Source organism: Alligator mississippiensis, chromosome 2, assembly GCF_030867095.1.
Source record: "Alligator mississippiensis isolate rAllMis1 chromosome 2, rAllMis1, whole genome shotgun sequence".
Taxonomy (NCBI): Eukaryota; Metazoa; Chordata; order Crocodylia; family Alligatoridae; genus Alligator; species Alligator mississippiensis.
Window position 1 is genome coordinate 125,456,316 of NC_081825.1, and position 19,078 is coordinate 125,475,393.

Here is a 19,078-nt window from a genome sequence, read left to right on the forward strand (position 1 = left end):
CAATTACAGGCTCCAAGTATCTATTTGATGAAAAAAAAGGAGATTTATGAAAGACTTATAGATGGGAGAACAACCTAAAAAGTCTAAGAGGCTGTCACAGACTGACAGTGGGAAATCATGGGTCAGGTACTGATTTCACAGATTTCATAGACATTAGGGCTGGAAGGGACCTCGGAAGATCAAGTCCAGCCCCCTGCCCAAAGGGCAGGAAGTCAGCTGGGGTCATAGGATCCCAGCAAGATAAGCATCCAGTTTGCTCTTGAAGGTGTTCAATGTAGGCGCTTGAACCACCTCCGGTGGCAGGCTGTTCCAGACCTTGGGGGCTCGGACAGTAAAGAAATTCTTCCTTATGTCCAGCCTGAAACGGTCTTGTAGTAGTTTATGACCATTCGACCTAGTCGTCATCCCTTGGGGCACTCTGGTGAACAAACGTTCCCCCAGATACTGGTGGTCACCCCTGATAAACTTATAGGTGGCCATCAGATCACCCCTGGGCCTGTGCTTTTCCAGGCTAAAGAGCCCCAGGGCTCTCAGCCTGTCATCATAGGGTCTGCTTCCCTGACCTCTGATCATACGCGTGGCTCTTCTCTGGACTCTCTCAAGCTTCTCCACATCCTTTTTGAATTGTGGAGCCCAAAACTGGATGCAGTACTCCAGCTGTGGCCTCACTAAGGCCGAGTACAAGGGGAGAATGACGTCCTGGGATTTGCTTGAGAAGCATCTATGGATGCAAGCCAGCGTTTTGGTCACTTTACTAGCCGCAGCATCGCACTGCAGGCTCATGTTCATCTTGTGGTCAATGATGACCCCCAAGTCTCTTTCTTCCTTAGTGCTAGCCAACATAGCACTGCCGAGCCTATAAGGATGCTGCGGGTTTTTCTTCCCAAGGTGGAGAACCTTGCATTTATCGGCGTTGAACACCATCAGATTCTCATCCGCCCACTTGCTGAGCCTGTCCAGGTCAGCCTGGATCGCCCCCCTGTCTTCTGGTGTGGATGCTTTGCCCCAACGTTTGGTGTCATCGGCGAACTTGGCCAGTCCACTTCTGACTCCAGTGTCCACATCGTTAATGAAAATGTTGAACAGTATGGGTCCAAAGACAGAGCCTTGGGGGACCCCACTGGTCACTGGACACCACGATGAGTGACTTCCATCAATTACTACCCTCTGGGTCCGACCCCGGAGCCAATTTTCCAGCCAGTGGATCGTGGACGACCCAAGGCCACAATTGGCCAGTTTCTCCAAGAGGTGATCATGGGAAACCAGATCGAAGGCTTTTCTGAAGTCAAGATATATGACATCAATCTCTTCTCCCTTGTCCAGGTGATAGGTCACCTGGTTGTAGAAGGAAATGAGATTGGTCAAGCAAGAGTCATGTAAGAGTCACATTTTTATAGCAGTAACAGCCTTTTCAGTCAGTGAAGTAGTAAGTAAAACAGAAACAAACTAAAGCGCAACTGTCTTTAAGCTAATTTTACTGCACACTGTTTTATTTTATATAGAAGACTCGTTACTTAATGGCACGCTAAGCAAAATATGATAAAAAGCTGCTTTTGTAGTTTCCATATTTACGATCATTTCAGCAACTCTCTAAGGATTTATTAAAAATGAATCCCAAAAATGTGTCCCTTCTTCAAGCCATTTGAGTCCCCAACTGAAATAACTACAACGGCTCTAATTGGCATTCAGCACTAGGGATGTTATTTACTGTAGGAAACTATGAGCTACTAGATTTTAATCTGCTTGGACACACTTTAGCCATTCAGCTAAAAATATCCACTCAGTGTTTACTTATAGCTTGATACCTCACAGAAATAGTGAGGGAATCTCAGACTTCCGCACCTTGGGTCACTAGAGATCAGGTGTTCTGTGGGGGATGATGCAGTGAGTGGCCAGATACTGCTTCTTGCCAGTGAAAACGAATATCTAAGAGATATATGTTGTGCAGAAATGCTATAACGCCTCCACTTGGGCTACGTCCGTGTGTTCATTATGCCATTTATGTCTGTAAAGATGTATGTAAGGGAGCCTATGAAACAACTAACAATAGCTAGGAAATTGGTTTGCTAATGGTAAGCATTACTTTATGCTTCTTCTCTAAGGAGATCGTTGTCCATACACAGCAATCATTCAAATGAGAGAGGCACTAAATGTGCAAGGTCGGTTGATAAACAAAGCATCAGTTAGGAACTGTTTCCTATTATAACAGGCTGAGGTGCTATCATATACCATGAAAACATCGAGAGAGAGAGTCATCTTCCTGGTTTAGCTCACAAAAATAATTTTGTAATTCATAGCCCTTACTCAGATTCAAAACTCATCTTCTTGGCTTGCTGCTTTATTTCTATCACATCTTTCCTTAGATTTATTTTTCCACATTCATTTTTCCACAGCAAAAACTACTTGTTTTCACTTTAAGACTCTTCAGAGCCTAACCCCGTCTAGCCTACCGTCTCTTCTTTGGTACAGTACACTTAACGTGTGCCTAAGCCTTGCTAACAATGCTAACTTTTCCATAGCGACTTTACATTTTTCTCCATTATGCCATTTATGTCTGTGAAGATGTATGTAAAGGAGCCTATGAAACAACTAACAATATCTAGGAAATTAGTTTGGTAATGATAAGCATTACATCATGCTCCTTCTCTAATGTATTGTACCAGCCATTGCTGCCTACCCCCCAATTTCAACTTTTCTAGAGATCAGCCTGTCTTTTCAGTATAAATGCATACAGTGTTTACTGCACTGGATCTTTATATCTGGTCGAGGCTGGTGTGTGCACCTGCAGTACAAATCAGAGGTATATCTGGGCAGTTATGCACCCTGAGAGGTGGCAGTGCACAGCGCAGGCTGCTGGCAGTGGCTGGGCCAGCAGTGCAGTGGTTGCTGTTTTTGTATCCCCACCCAAGTTGGTGCCCAGTGCTGGGGCCCCAGTCACCCCCACCCTTTGTTATGCTACTGGTACAAACTTAAAAAAAGAACAGTAAGGGCACATTCAGACGAGCACGGATGCGCAGTATGTGGCACTGCAGACCCATCTGTGGCACCACACACTGCACATGCCAGCAGTCCCCATACCACTTTTCGGGGGGGTTGGTTAATTTATATTTATAATGCATGCCTAAAAAAGGTGGGGCAGCGCATGTGGCAGCAGTGTGTGCCAGCCAAAACCAGAGCCTGGCTAATTGGAGCCACAGACCAGCTGCTGGCCAGGCTCCCAGCTGCAGAAGTGCCAGAGGCCCCTAGAGCCACAGGCACAGTTGCTGGCCCCAGCCTCCCCTACCTGACCTGGGGTAACCTGCCACACACCAGAGCATGCGTGGCACAGGCATTGCTAGGGAACGCCAGAGGCGGCACAAGGTACACTGCTGCTACTTGTCCCTGGGGAAACACACGTTCCCACTTGGCTGGAGATGCCCTAAGTCTAGGTAGGGGATGATATTTTCCAAATTATCAGACCCTCTTTTTCAGACAGCTAATAGGTAATGTTGAGGGAATAACAAGGCAAGGTGATCTGGAATTGATAGTAGACAAAAATCAGTGGTGTGGTATCTTGCACAGGTGAATCCTACCCTTGGGATGTTTAATCCCACCACTACACTTTACAAAAGTGCTCTCACAGTAAGGTGTTTTTTTCCAGAAAAAATGAGGCTTTGTGGAAGAAGCCAGTAGTAGGACACCCACAAAGTTCTCATCTATGGGAAAAAAAGTGTTCATGTATCCTTAATATCTTCCCAGCTATAATGACTGGGAACACAAGTCTTAACTATCATGAAACTTCCTTTTTTGTGTTAATTTCTTTAGACAGTAACCACACTTTTAGATTGGTTTCAGTAACTGTAAAACCCCATAAAAACCTCTAGTGTTAAATATAGGCAGACAAGGTTCCTTGGGTGAATTTGATATCTTTTATTAGACCAACCCAAATGGTTGGAGAATAGTTATTAAGCAAGCTTTCAGGTTCAAAAACCCTTCGTCAGGCTAAGGACGCTGCAGCAGTTGGTGTGTGCTCTTCCTGGATGGAATGAAAAGTAAAGAAGCCAGGGGCTGGGCTGGGCTGGGGAGTCAGTTGCCAGGCAGATTGTAATGTATCAAAAATCCAATGTCTGTGTTTAGTTCATGATCTCTAGTATCCAGCAGGTTGATGAAATGGAGCTCATAGGCTCCTCTCTGGGATGTGTTGTGTAAATTTCCCTTGAGGATCAGGACTGAGAGATTGGAGAGAGAGTGGCCCTCCTGTGAGAAATGTGCCCCCACCGGTAATTGGGTGTTTCTGTCTTTGATGGATTTCCGGTGTGCGTTCATTCTGGTGCGCAGTTGTTGTCTGGTCTCTCCTACATATCTTCCATCAGGGCATTTGGTGCATTGGATGAGGTATACTACATTCCTGGAGGTGCAGCTATAAGATCCTGGGATGCTGATGGCTAGTGCTAAATATTTCACCTTAACCCAGAACCTCAAAATAGTCCCTACACGTCCACTTGATACAGCTCATAAAATTGATACACACGCTTATTATGTATGTGCAAAATTCACATCTTCACAGAATGCTGAGCTACCAAAATTGGTCCACCTACACATGCATGCACGGGCAGATCTAGGGGACTGCAGGGAGTGTGGCGGCACCTTACTTCTGCTGCGTAGTACATGTGCAGTGAGCTCTCTGCACTCACCAACTTGTCAGCATGGCACCAGAGCTCATGGGGTGAACACTGGCACTGCTCACTCTCTCACCTCCTTGCCTGCTGCTCCAGGAAAAAAATGTGGGGAAAGTAGTTCCCTGAGGTCCAGAGCCTCACTGACAAGCGAGTGAACTCAGAGACTTCACTGCACATGTACGGCACAACCAAAGAGGGGTGTGGCTGCTTCCTCTCTTCCTCTGCCCACCTCCTGGATCTTCACATTTTATTATGCTGTGGTGCTGGCAGAAATAGGGGGCTTGGAAGTACGTATGTAGTCACCACGAAGAGCCTTTATTAAAGTCAGCCCAAGAGTAGTGTGGGCTTTGTCAGCTACATGGGGAGGAGCAGGCATTCCAATGTGAAGGCTGGAGCCAAAAAAAAATATCTAAAACTGACTCAGAATTAACTGCGAAGCAATTTAGATGACAGAAGCACATAGGGCTTCCTCTTTACAGCTCAGTTTATCTACCTATATAAATAGATGCATGCCCATATGGTCTCCTACCTGATTACATGTGTTGATGTCTATTCCGCTCTTCAGATACTCCACTACTTTGTCCAAATTGCCAGCTCTGGCAGCTCTAAGAAAGCTTGCATTGCTGTCGGACTGTGAAAAAAAAAGGAAACCAAAACTTTAGTTAAACACCGTTTTAAAGAGATGGTTTATGCTGCAGGAGCTGCTAAGCGCAAAGAAAAATGATCGTGCATTTTACCAGTATTGATTTATATTCCTAGCAGTACAGCATTGGCACAAATAAAAGCCTCATCAAACTCAGCAAAATATTGCAAGAAGAGTGGAAGGTCAAAACATAGTCAGGCAAAGGAGATGAAAAATCCTACTAATTAAAGTTAACAACAGTAGGTAAAGGAACAGCATTTTTAGTACATCGATCTGCCACTCAGGCTATGACATTTATATACATGCCCAACTCTCTAACCATACAAACTATTATGAGGCTCATTGTTTGATGTGGATGCACACCTTGGGCAGCTGCTATGCATAAAGAAAGATGACAAAATACTTTTGAAATAAAAAAGATGTGAGCACAAATTCTGGAGCAAACCAGGTATAGTAAATGTATATTCAACAGAGAGAAATCTTTTGGAAGGACATCCCTATTGTCTTCAACCTTGTGGTGAACCAAGAGGAATAACGCTCAAGAAGACTTAAGAACTCTTTAAATAAGCTCCATCAGCAATGAAAAAACATATCTTTTCCAAAAGAGATGGGGTAAGCAGTGAAAGCAGCCAAGAAACTCAGGAGTCTAAAGCTACAGAGTAAATAATCTCTGATGGCTCTAAGGCCTTCGACAGATGTTCAGTTTCTCCAGGAAGAGTCCCTGCTCTCTCAGGAGAAACCACAAGTGTACAGAAGTTCATCATTTTTCTTCCAGAGTAAAAGTAGTCACTTGGGAAGAAAAATAACTTGGGAACAACCGAGGGAAATAGCTCCCCAGAGAATCTCTCTCAGGAGACAAAACTTTGGTACAGGCAGCCAGTGTGCTTCACTACTTTGCCTCCCTCTCCCACAGAGGAAGGAAGAGTGTGCATCAGTCCCAGCCAAGCAGGGAGCAGAACATGCCCCCTTGAGTGCTTTAAGCTGGAAAAGCCCAGTGCTGAAGTACTGGGGGGGGGGGGGGGGGGGTTCTGCTTCTGACTTCTTCCCTGCCTTCTTCTGACTTCTTCCATGCTATTATTTCCAATGTTTGGAGACAACAAAATACACAAGTATTTTAATTCTTTAATTTGGAAGTGCCTGGTGCATACGTTCATAGAACCCTTTCACAAACATTCACACTTTTCTATGATATTTAGAAGAGAAATGTCCCATAGATATTAAACTAGATAAGCATGAACAAAAGAGCAGAGTTATTATTATTTGCTGCACATATGGTATGTTTGGCACCACAGAAAGAGCTAAAATGTATCCTAAGAAAACAAACAGCCCTTCGAGACTTCAGGTGTGACCAAGCATAAATCAGGAATCCAAAGGGAAAGCAGCACCAAGATCTGAATATCTATATCCAAGGTAATCGGATACAATTATCATCATTCTGCTCCTCTGCTAAGCACGCTGATATACTCATCTTAACAGCTCAGAGGATTTATAGTGTAGGGATGTGTTTATAGATGTGAATGTAATTGAGCTGAGAAAAAGACAGGTCTTTATTTTTTGTCCAACTTGTGGATATGCTATGAGCCCAAGTAAGTATGACATGCTTCAGTTTTGCTCCCTTTGTCTTAATTCTCTATGATTCTCTATGATTTTTCTCTTTGAAGGATAAGCATATCCTGTGGTCTTTCACTTAACATCTTCCTGGAACAACTCACATCTGCACCGAACAAATATTCCCTCTTCTCCCTATGCCCTGCAAGATCATGAAAACTATTATTTGTAAGGCTCCACATTATTCAAAGCTAACTTCTGTTCAGCTTACTAAATACAGATCATGGTGTCTCATTTACTTAAACTACCACCCTTCTCCATCACCCTGTCTGAGTTCAATTTACAATCATTAATTCCACCTAGTTCAATCTGCAACAGATGAATGTCATCAAAACTATTCTTTTTACAACCGTGTTTCATGCCAAGATTGAAACAGTCCCTTTTAAATTCCTTTCAGTACATTTTCCACATCTTTCAGTGTTCGAAAAACAGACAATCTTTCTTAACCCACAGCAGGGTGGAGAGGAAAGAAAGCGCAAGAATTTGCATTGACAGAGTCCCAGGACAGCCCAAGGCTTGAGCCAATCAGGCATTTGGATGAAACACAACACAGCAGCAGATTTGGCCACACACTTTGAAAAAAGAGATACAGGCTGTGGGGTAAATGGGGTAACAGCTATGGGGCTATGGGGTAAACAGCTGGAGTAAATGCAGTGTCTTCTGTTTACATGTCTCACACAAAAAGAAAAATTATACTAAATGTTTTTAAAACCTTGAAAAATTAACTATCTTGATGTAGAAACATTGACAAAAAATGGAAATTAAAGTATTTGGATGAAATCCTGGCCCTACTGAAATTTGCCTTGGACTTTAGAAAGCTAGAATTGTATCTCCTGTATTTCTGTCCATTTTTGTCACACATTTCCATGGGAACTAACAGTTTCAAGGCAACTATTTTGCACAACTCCAAATTGCTCTTTTGTTAAGGATACAGAAGTTCAACAATTGTTTGCTTTTCTTCCAACCAAACAATTAAATTAAAGATTAACAATGTTAGACTCCCAGCTACTTCTGCGTAATTAGATTTCAGCCCTGATCAGAGTGATGGCTTTCATTTATACCGGGCTATGAGGGTAAAATTCTACTCTCCATGTGCAGTTTTGGTACCTAGATTCAATGTATTTGTCACTTTAAAACTGATGGAAATATATTTAAGATGCACCACCAAAAGGATGGATTGCTGTAATTTACAAGCAATCCATCCTTACTTCCATACTGACTCTTCTGGATGAGGAGTTATTTTGCATTAGCTACTCCTGATTAACTCTATGTGAATGCTCATATTCTAAACTAAACTCAATCTCATAAGAATGCCCTTTTTCTAGAATAGGAGAGTTTCATTTCAGTTAGCTAAAAAATAGGGGATCTAGCTAATTTGTAATACCATAAATCACTCTTATTCCAGAATAAGTGTCCATGCAGAAAGTTAAATAAGGAAACTATTTCATTTTAGATTCACAAACTATCTTAATCCAGGCTAACTTCCCTACGCAGAGAAGCTCTAAGCATGTAAGCCTATTATGTTAGTACTCCATTATCTGCACTGACAAGCTGTATGGCAGTTCCTGGGCGGAGTTTAAGGAGTTGTTTCTAACATGTAAAACCACAACTGATGTGGAATCCACTAATTTATGCAGCTGCGACTCTTTGCAATGGGAAAAAAAGATTAGACTCTTACTAAGTCAATCAAGAATGAACAGATTTTCTAGCATCAAAATAAGTTTACGCTTTTAATAAGGATTTTCCAGTACATCAAATATTTCACTAACCAAAACTTGGAAATAATGTGCCAAATTCACCTAATATACATCATTAAATGGATTTCTTTTAGTGTACTCAAAAGTAAAAAATATTAAGAGCTGACCTGGCTTAATTTACATAGTGCAAACTGATTATTTCTATTGTAATAGTACACATGGCCACAGCCGTGACCAATGCTGTGTTTCACTATATGATGTCCAAACACATAGGACAACCTGGGGTACGGACAAATGTGTCTTTTAACTTCTTTAAAAAGGGAGGGGAAGCGGCTGCTGGGAAGTTCAAATCAACTCTTCTAATATGATCTAACATCCTCACAGCATCCTCTGCATGCTGCTGTAGTGATACAAGGTAGTGAGTACACCCCGACCTCCATCCTGAAAGAAACAGGTTTAAAGTTGCAATAGTTTTGCTATACTTCCATGGCTATAGAAACAAGATTGAACAGTTACATTTGCCTATATTGGTATCCTTCAATACTAACACTTTCAGTAACTTTGTCTATACCACTGGGCTATAGCAAAAACAATTTTTTATCTAAAAAGAGGAAAACAAGGTATGGCAGAAAAGTGATACAACATGCAACTGTAGGAACTGATCCTGCAGCTGGATTTATGTAGGCAGTTCTTTATGCCACAGAAATCATGGTACAGAATCAGATCAAATTGGTCCAGATACTGAAAGACAGTTTCATGTGTTCTCTAGACCTTTAAGCTAAGTACAGACAGCCAAAAAGTCCAAGGCAGAATCGATTCAACCTTCATAGGTTAGTCTAAACCCCATAGATTGAATCGGTAAGCAAGTAAACAGACATTTACTTTTTGATTCTGGAAATGCAGCCACATGCCTGCAGTGCCCCAGACCAAAAGCAGGGGGGGTGGGAGGGACACTAGAACATGCCTCCCTGCTCAGCTGGAGCCGACAGCTTGAGCTAAGGTTAGTCTGCCCACCTACGACATGCGCGGTTGGGGTTTGCAGGGGAGTGTGAGTTAACTTGAATCTGGAAGGGACAGAAGTTCAATAAACTAATTTAACTTAAATCAGTTAAGTCTAGCTGCCTATAGATTTGCTGGTTCGCGTTCTATTTAGAACACATCAGAGCAGACTCGATTTATTGTATCTGCTCCACATCCTAATTAGAACGCTCCGGCACCACCTCACTATCATGTGTATTGAACCCCCCCCCCCCCGGCGCCCATTTTAAATTGGTCGTGAGGGTGCTTTAACTCAAGCTTGTTGAGTGAGCTTTAGTTAAAGTGCCCCTGCAGCCATTTTAAAATGTTGGGGCTTAATACACGTGATGGTGAGTCGTTTTAATTACAGCAGTTCTAATTAACTGTTCTAATTAAAACAGCCCCTCCCCACATATATGGGCACACTCTGATACATCCATCCAGGTTTATATTAAATTGGTTCTGGTCATTTTGAAATAAGTTTATGTGTACTGAACTTCTGCTGTGTTGCAGTCTTGAACTAGTTTCCAATCACTTCCAATCACACGGGTTTATATGTAATTTTTGTCCCTAGACTTAATGGGATTTATAGTTATCAGGGTTTTGCCATTATGGTCTGTGGAATTTTAACATACCCTATTCTCATGGTTTTTTTCCATTTAACTGCTTTTTTCCTATTCTACTGAATTGCATTTATTTGTTTTGTTTTGTTTTTTACCCATTTAATTGATTTATTTTCAAAATTTTCAACACAGCACCCCAATTCCCTCCATGAAACAATTATGCTCCTGTTACCTCTGTCTTTGCACTTCTGTTCTGTCCACAGGCTCCTGACAAGCATCACGTCCTTGCACAAACAGAAGCTATAAGTTTCCTAGCGATACTATCAGTGTACTGTTCTAGTGGGTGCCAAAATGCTACTGCTAAGGCCTGGGTTCTTCCTGAAACAGGGTGGGGAAGATTCAGATATTCCAAAATTCACAGCAATGCAGGGGGCTCTGCACTCTCTCTCATAAGGGAGTAGGCTTGACAGTTCTCTTGAAATCCAGTTATCCAACACTTGGAAAGACAAATGAAGACGTCTTCATTTAAGTCTTCATTTAAAAGACACTATAAAAGACAAATTTCTTTGCTACCTGTTGTATTCCGAGGTATTCTGATAATGTTTTAAGAGATCCCCGAAGTGCTATTCTACAAGAACTGTTTGAGAATGTTCCGTTATCCCCTTTTTTCTTTATGGGTCACTGAATATTAGGGATATGATACCAATAAAGATTTTTTTGGCTGATATTGATGGCCAATTATTAAGCAGCCATATTGGCTGATACCAATCCGATAAATGATATGCAGCCTGGCAGTGTGGAGAGCTGCATCCAGCTGGTAAGTCTGTGGAGACAAAGGAGTGGGGTGGGGGTGCAGATCAAGGCCCCCATGGTGAAGGATGGAGTGAGGGAGCCGGTCTCTTCCTGGGGTAACAGGGCAGGGTGGGGCGCAAGTGGGATGGGGAGGGGTGGCAGCTACCCACTGCTGTGCACACCCCTGAGGGAAGCATGGGGGGGTTCCCCCCCCAGATTTCTGTGTGGGACAAGGGCAGGTTGCCCACTGCAGGTGCATGGCCAGGGGCTATGCTGGCCTCTTATTGGTAGTGGGGCTGGGTGGGCAGAAGTGGCACTCAGAGGGGAGGCAATGACAAATTTTGGGGTGGCTATAGCCCACCCTGTAGCCACTCCTTGCCAACGCTGCCACTACCCACCGCGCCATGCCTTCACCCACCTCAAGTGCAGCTCTGGCCCAGCCCCACCACTAGGAAGAGGCCACCCTTGCCCTGTGCACAAATCCAGGGGGCACAAACCCCTGGCACATACCCCACCATGCCTTCCCCAGGGGTTCGCACAATGGCAGGGAGCTGCTTCCCCTCCCCCCCTACAGACGAGCCACCTGAAGCTCCATCCCATGCTTCACCCTGCCCCGGCTGGACAGTGCCTACCCCACCTCACTCTCTCCCTCACTATGGGGGCCTCAAGCTGCGCCCCCCCCCCAGGCCCCTTCCTTCCCCCATGCCCCTTCCCTCCTATACTTACCGGCCAGACACCACTCTCCAAGGTGCTATGCTGCATTCCTGGCCACTGCATGCTGTGGCTGTGTGCATGCACATAGCATTTATCTGTGACATTATCAGCTACACTGGCCAAAAAAAGCTGATTGCCAATAATGTTGATCTTCCTTTAATTAGTGCCAATCCAATATGGACCGATATATCAGTGCACCTCAACTAAATATTGTCAGAAACTGACTCTTGTTACACCACTCGGTTGCATTAAATACTTCTGATCCAGGGCAATATATTTTTCCTGATAAAAAAGTGTTGCTATATTTAAATTCCTTTTGGACATATAAGTTGCATTAATGTCAACAGCATAAGAATCTTAAGCAGCAATTAAGGCAAGCCATATGACAGTAACAACAAATATTTGGTATACCATTCTGTACTACTTCATTATAAATATATAAATATCCTTGAATGCTGAGGTGAAATGCTCCATTCTTGAGGGATTTATATTTCAAAATGTGGACAATCCAACAGTTTAAAGGCACAATACTAATATGTGTAATTTCCTCTGTAGGTTCACTCTGCTAACTCTGTAATTTTTCAAAAAGGACAACAACAGCCCTTTTTCCCATCAAAGATTTAAAAGAAGCAAGTATGTCTGTACCACTGTCTTTCTAATTTACTAGCTCTGGCATGCACACATTTAGACGTATTCTGTGAAAAACTTTTAATTATTTGATAACATCGATGATTTTTTTGTAGTTCAAGATGCTATGAAACCACAGTTCCTGATTATCTTGGATTTATCCAACACTTCAATAATCCCTGTGAAATTATTTTGTTCCTCTATGGGCAGCTATTCATTTGGATACAGCCATAACATATCTCAGTGGCACAACAGTTGAGCATCTCAGTCTATTGATTCTGCACTATTTTGTTGATGACAAAACATCATCACCTGTCATTCAAACTCATGTTGAAAAAAAACAAAGATCAAAACACAGAGACAGAATTGAAAATACTGTGGATTATTGAATATGCTGTCCCTTCTTAGACATATACTTCTGAGCTATCTAACAGATGGCATAAATACACAGACCATACTCACATTTTCACTCTCTTCAGAAGAGTATACACTACCAATAACCAAAAAAGGCCATTCTCTGTAATGGAGTAAAAGCTTGCACTTATGGACAAGCTGGCAAGTTTGCTGCATCATTATGTTTTTCTTCTTATGGGTATTAGTTTGAAACATCTCCATTATGTGAATAATTCAGTGATAATAACAATAATGTTTAATTGGTCCATGCAGAAATTTTGTATTTTTTACACACCAACTATTATAAAACCAATAATGTTTACCTTGCTATTCTGCAAATTCTCAAGTTACTATTCAGAACACAGGATAAAAGCCACTACAGACATCTGATTCCAGAGTGTTGAATAATTGAGATAACTTGGTTTCATTCTTCTCTTTATTTGCAATGCAGTACTAATATGTTTTAGATTTATGCAAATCAATTTGGCTTTAGGTTATTGTGTAAACCAACTCTTTAGACTCCTTTAGAACGAATACTTTATACATGAAGGACGCATGGTCTCGGAGGCTGGGGGGCATGGCAACTGCCCACAGGCAGCAGTGGCAGGGGCATGGCAGTGGCAAGCAGGGAGCTCCTACAGACAGCTGTGGCGGTGTTGGGGGGGCAAGCGCTGACCGGTGGTCAGCAACCACTTGTAGACTCCGTTGATGCTACCAGCAACGAGGGAAAGAAAGGTGGTGAGCAGTGACTGTCTGCAGGTGCTGCGGGCAGCATCAGCGGTGCTTCTGCCAGGGGGACTGCCAGTCTCAGGGTGCGCACGTGCACCTGTTATGCATTGCCAATGACTTTATATGTATAGCAAGATCACCTTTTCTACACGGAAACCTTCATCCATAGAAGTTTGACACAAAGGTCTAACTAAGACCCTTACCACATTACAACTATTATTACACAATAACTGGTTAACTGCACAATAAAAGAAGACTGGCCACACATGCAAAGTAATTATCATGCCATACAAATGTCCATCTATCTATAAAGGGTCAACCAGCTACACAGTTAGTGCTTGCAAATGTGTAATAACTTTATAGCTGGTTTCTATCCAGCTTTAATTTGAACATGTGGCAGGGCTATAAAATGTCATTAAACTAATCAGGATGTATTGCAGTGCTTTACCATGAAGCTGAAGTAATTGCCACTGTGTACAAGACCAACATTTAAAATTTGAATAATTTCTCTTTTATAATGTATGCACCCAATAATCTGGGAAGGGGTGAGAAGTTTAACTGATGTTGAATTATGTGCAAGTTAAAAAGTCTCAAAATAAGCTTTTTTCCTTTTATATCAACATTAGGTAAAAAAATGGTACGTTTTTGTTCAGAACGTTCCATACTTCCCACATCAGTTAAAAAAAAATGTACCTCAAGGGTCAGTTAGTACAAGCTCTTACACCAGAGGTCATCAACCTTTTGAAATGGTGGGCTGCTATAGTGGAGCTAGCTTTGAAGGCAGGCTACTGCTTCCTGACCCTGCCTGCACTGCTGCTACTGCAGTGTTGCCCCCACTGCTGCACACTTTAGTGCCAACCTGCCACAGAATCACCTTGGTTTCACAGGCCAGATTCAACTGCCTAGCAGGGTGCATCTGGACTGTGGACTTTAGGTTGCCAACTGCTGTCCTACAAAGATGCAGGATGCATTCCTCCTAAACCAGGAGTGGGTAAAATACATCCCAGGGCCTAGATCCTGCCCACCAATTGATTGTATCTGGCCTGCAACTGCCCCCATAATGTTAAACATGGGGCTGTGCCCCACCTGCTCCCGCCTGGGACAGCCCGCACCCACCCCATGACCACCCATGGCTGCTCATCATGTCAGGAGGCCAAGTGGTTGGAAGGCAGCCAAAAGCTGGAGCTGGAGCTCCATGTGCTGAGGCAGGAGCTGCGTGGCTGCAACTTGCCCCACTCCTGGCTGGGAATGTGGTGTCCGGTGCTACCTACTGCCCAAAGGGGCAGGAGGAGTTGCTGCTGGAGATGGGGGAAACCAAGGATTACTTGGGTGTCTGTAGCTGCAGCAGCAGCCCCACCAGGAAGCTGTGCATGCTGGCTGGGGCCAGGGGTCATCAGGAGGTGTGGGGTGAGTGTGGGCAGAAGCATGGTGTGGCTTGCCTGGGCAGGACTCAGCCCCACAAGGAGTACTGTGGGGCCAGCTGTAGGTTAGATGGTGGAGGACGGTGGACCGCATCTGTACCTGCGTCATACTGCCCAGGTGAGCTCTGGTGCACATGACCCTGACCCACCTCTCTCCCTCCCCGCACCCACACCCACATACCCCCCACACACACACACTCACACACAGTATGCAAGAGTCAGACTTTATTTTGAGCTGTTATAAAATTGCCTCTACATACACTACTCAAAAAAACATAAATTAGGACAAAAATTATTTTTGAAATAAAATTAAAATATGTTAAGTAGATGTTTGATTTTTAGTATATGATGTTTTTTATCTATAATTTAACATACATTCTGAAATATTTTGTGTGTACAGCCCTCAGCATCTTACCAAAACTTGTTAAGCAGCCTGTCAACCGAAAAAATTGCCCACCCATGCCCTAAACCAACCCAAACAAATATTTATGCAGCATCCTCCTGAAAAAACTCCAATGAAAGAAGATTCTGCAATTTCCAGGCACAACTTGTTCCACTGTCCTACTGTTTTACAGTTAGGAAGATTTTCTTCCCTGAGATTTAATTTAAATCTGCTTTGCTACAGCATAAGTCAATAATAGCAGTTGAAGCCTATGCCACTGGTGGAATATAAATGTTCTTATATTAATACCTAGTTTTTAAAAATAATTAGGTATAGGAAGGGTAAAAAGAATATGTTTCAAAGGAAAAAAAATACAAAGAAAATTTATTCTCTTGCTTGCAACTCAGTAGAATGTCTTGGCAGGATCAAATGACTGAAGACAAAAGATCAGCCTCAATATAAAATGTCTTGCCAGGATCTAATGTGTTGAAGATAAAAATTCAGCCAATATACATCTCATTGATTTTGCAGATTCATTTTTCAGTTACAAGATGACAGATTTCATATCACATTACCTAAGCCATCCAGTTTTATGTTAAGCCATTCTGAGTGCAAAACAAAATGCATTATTATGTGCTGACTATTTAACTTGGAATTGTATGACTGGAGAAAGATGCTCAAATTTCCCTTCCTGCATATAAATGTTTGTAGAAGTAAACAGCTTTTTCCCTGCTAGTGTGAACTGAGCCTTTTAATAGCAGCACTAGCAGATAAGATAACACAACCAGCTGCACTACAGCTAGTGCTTTAAAAAATAAGGTTAATATATTTTAGCTATCAGAGCATACTCAAGACTGTTTAGCAAGCATTCGTAACCAACAACAGAAAAATTCTGCAAAGTTTTCTCAGACGTTCAAATGAGAAAAATGAAGTACAAAGGGAATGACTGGCTTGTCCAAATTCACAGCAGAAATGTGCGACAGAAATAGGGTGGTTGAAATACCCACTTTTAGTACACAAGGTACATTGTGAAAGAGGCTTAGCATGGAATTAGGGACTGAAGCCCATTTTATTTAAGCAAATACAAAATTTTTATACCCTAATTTAAAATTATAAATATACATTGTATACATAATAAACATTATCTTAATATTATATTAATGTATTGGTAATATATGCATATTCTATTCATTAAGATTCGTACTATATTAAATAGATATAACATAGATGATAGATCTCAAATGCTGCCTGTGTTTTTACAAGTTTGCCTTTGGGACAATTAACCTAATTGTATGGAAATATTTAGTAGGATATGACACTGAAAGACAAAAGATTCTGACTCTACTGGACAGCAGAGCAACACAACAAAAACATACTTATTAACTTGTCTCCACTATAGATTAGGAAACTCAATCAATTATTGGTCATAAAAATGTCCAAATGAAATTGGTCCCTGCATTATTCCTGTATATACAATTACTCTTCAGAAAGACAGGATCTGCCTTTGCTTCAGGTTTTATTTGACAATGCTACCACCACCTACAATGTTTAGAACAGCAGGAAAGCAGTTAGTGAAACAGCTGCTTTCATTGTTAGTACAATGCTGATGGCTTGTAAACTCTTTTCTTTGGCATATTCTCCATTAAAAGTCTCATAATTCCATGGCTTCTTATCACATTGAAATATTCCAAGCAATGCCTGGAATACACAATACATAAGGGCTCGAACACCATAACAGTGAAGCTATGTACTTTAGCTAATAGTTTCTGTCTCTTTTGGAAATTTGCAATAGTGAAAAAATGTAGAAGAGAAAATAACATTTAATAATGTGACAACACGTTCATTAATTTTTTATTATGCCAGACTTCCTACAGCGTTAATTTACCATCGTGCCCCTGGGGCAGCCAGTAAATTTTTGTCCCAATTGGTCTGATTACTTCTTGGTTTTAGAGGCCATCTGTTCAAAACCAGAAATTATCCCACTGGGCATAACTCCGCAGAGCTGCATAAAGCAGGGTGGAGGGGGAGGTGTCAAGAGGTGGAATTGCCATTAACCCTACAAGTTTATAATGTGTATTTTTATCAGAATAGTAAGTAACAGATTTATACACAAATAAAGATAGGGCTTGAAAATGAAATATTTTTTTGTAGGAAACTTTTACTATACAAAACTTTCACTACTACAATTTCTCAGTCACTTGCATCTTATCTTCTCTGTTCAGAAGACTTTTCTGTTTTGATCTCAAAGTGCTGCCAATCTCTAAGGAGCATCAAGGTTGAACAATGACATGGCTCTGTGAACAGCAAGTCTTAGATGCAGCTGTGATTATCAAAATGCCAAGACATTTTAAGAACCATATCAGCATAGGATCAAACTCTCTGATGTGCTGGCTACTGGGAAAGCTATCAGAATAGACATGGAGATGTAACAGTGGCAGGTCTGATGGGAAGTAATGTCATCTCTGATGGAGAGTTCTATTCCAAGCCTATATTAAATATATGCAAATGTAATATGCAAATTTGGCATCTACAACAACATTTTTTATTTCCAAATTACCTTCATTTCAGATAAGTAAGAATTATTTCCTGTGTTCCACAGGGGAAAACTGAAGCAGGGATTAAAATCCAGAATTTTAAAGGTATTTAAGCACCTAATTAAATGGCACACAACTTGCTTAGTTGCCAAATTTGAATAATTCAACAATATTATTTCTGTTTGTGTGCTCATACTAACAGCAAACACTTTTTTTCTATATCTTCAAGGTACACAGAGGTAGTTTACTACTATTCATCCTGTAACATATTTTTCTTTGTGAAAGGAAAATAATTAGTTAATAAGAAGCAAAAAAAATTTTTAGATATAAGTGCAATCTCAATGAATAAATATGCACAGTATTAAAAAAAATTCTGAGTAGTCCTCATATACTGGGAAAGATCAGAACCAAACTTTGCCATCATGTCAGAATAACATACAGGATGAGAACTGAATTATGAAAATGTCAAAAGTGGAACAGCAGATTTTCCTGTTCTTTTCTGTCTTCTTACTCCCCCCGTCTCCCACCCCTTCCCCCAAGGCTGGAGGTAACAGCTATCAGAAAGGCTTTTAGTGAAAAAAATTCTGTTCTCATGTGGACATGTAGCACACGTGAATAATTCGCACACCTAACTGGAGCACTTAAGGCAACTGGATCAACTCATCTTGGAATCTTGTGAAAGAGACTGAAAAGTAGGTAAAGCTTTGAACAGAGGCAATTTCTATTGTGGCTAGAAACTGTCTACCATGAACAATCCTGGCAAAGTCTATGCGTGGGTCCAAGCGCTGATACCAAGCCCTTTTCTATTTACAGCAACCAACACTGAGCAATAACAAGAACAAGCAGTGAAAATAGATGCAAGAAAAAAAATCCTTCATTTGTCCTGCAAAGAGTATTATAAATTCAGTTTCTTCTTCAAACTATTAAATTTACAATTCGCTGTTTCAAATTAGTATTACTTTATATACATTTAAATAAATAAAAAAGTTTGTGAGATATGCTCTGTAATAGAGACCAGGAGGTCCTTTTTAGAACGGTCTTCTGTCCTCTAAGAAACAAATGCAATGGGATGTCTGATTAGTGTTGCTGAGGAACAGCCAGCAAAAAGGAATGCAGCATTGAAACTGGAGGAATGAGTGTGGTTCACATTTATTTGCTACTTGATGTTATAAAAGATTTTTTGTGCAAGAGCAGGGGTGGTCAACCTGCGGCATACAGCCTTCACGTGTGGTGCACAGCAAATCAGGGAAAGACAGACAGTTCAGGGAGCAAGAACCAGAACAACAGATCAGGCAGGGGA

General features: G+C 41.6%; 1 protein-coding gene across 27 annotated transcripts in view; it reads right to left on the reverse strand.

Annotated features, from left to right (window-relative positions):
- ANK2 (ankyrin 2) overlaps nt 1-19,078 on the reverse strand; it is a 699,650-nt gene that overhangs the window by 236,582 nt on the left and 443,990 nt on the right. For all 27 annotated transcript variants that reach the window (XM_059722122.1, XM_059722104.1, XM_059722109.1 and 24 more), the window contains one exon: nt 5,188-5,289. In XM_059722122.1, the coding sequence (XP_059578105.1) occupies nt 5,188-5,289 (102 nt within the window). The remainder of the gene's footprint in view (nt 1-5,187; nt 5,290-19,078) is intronic.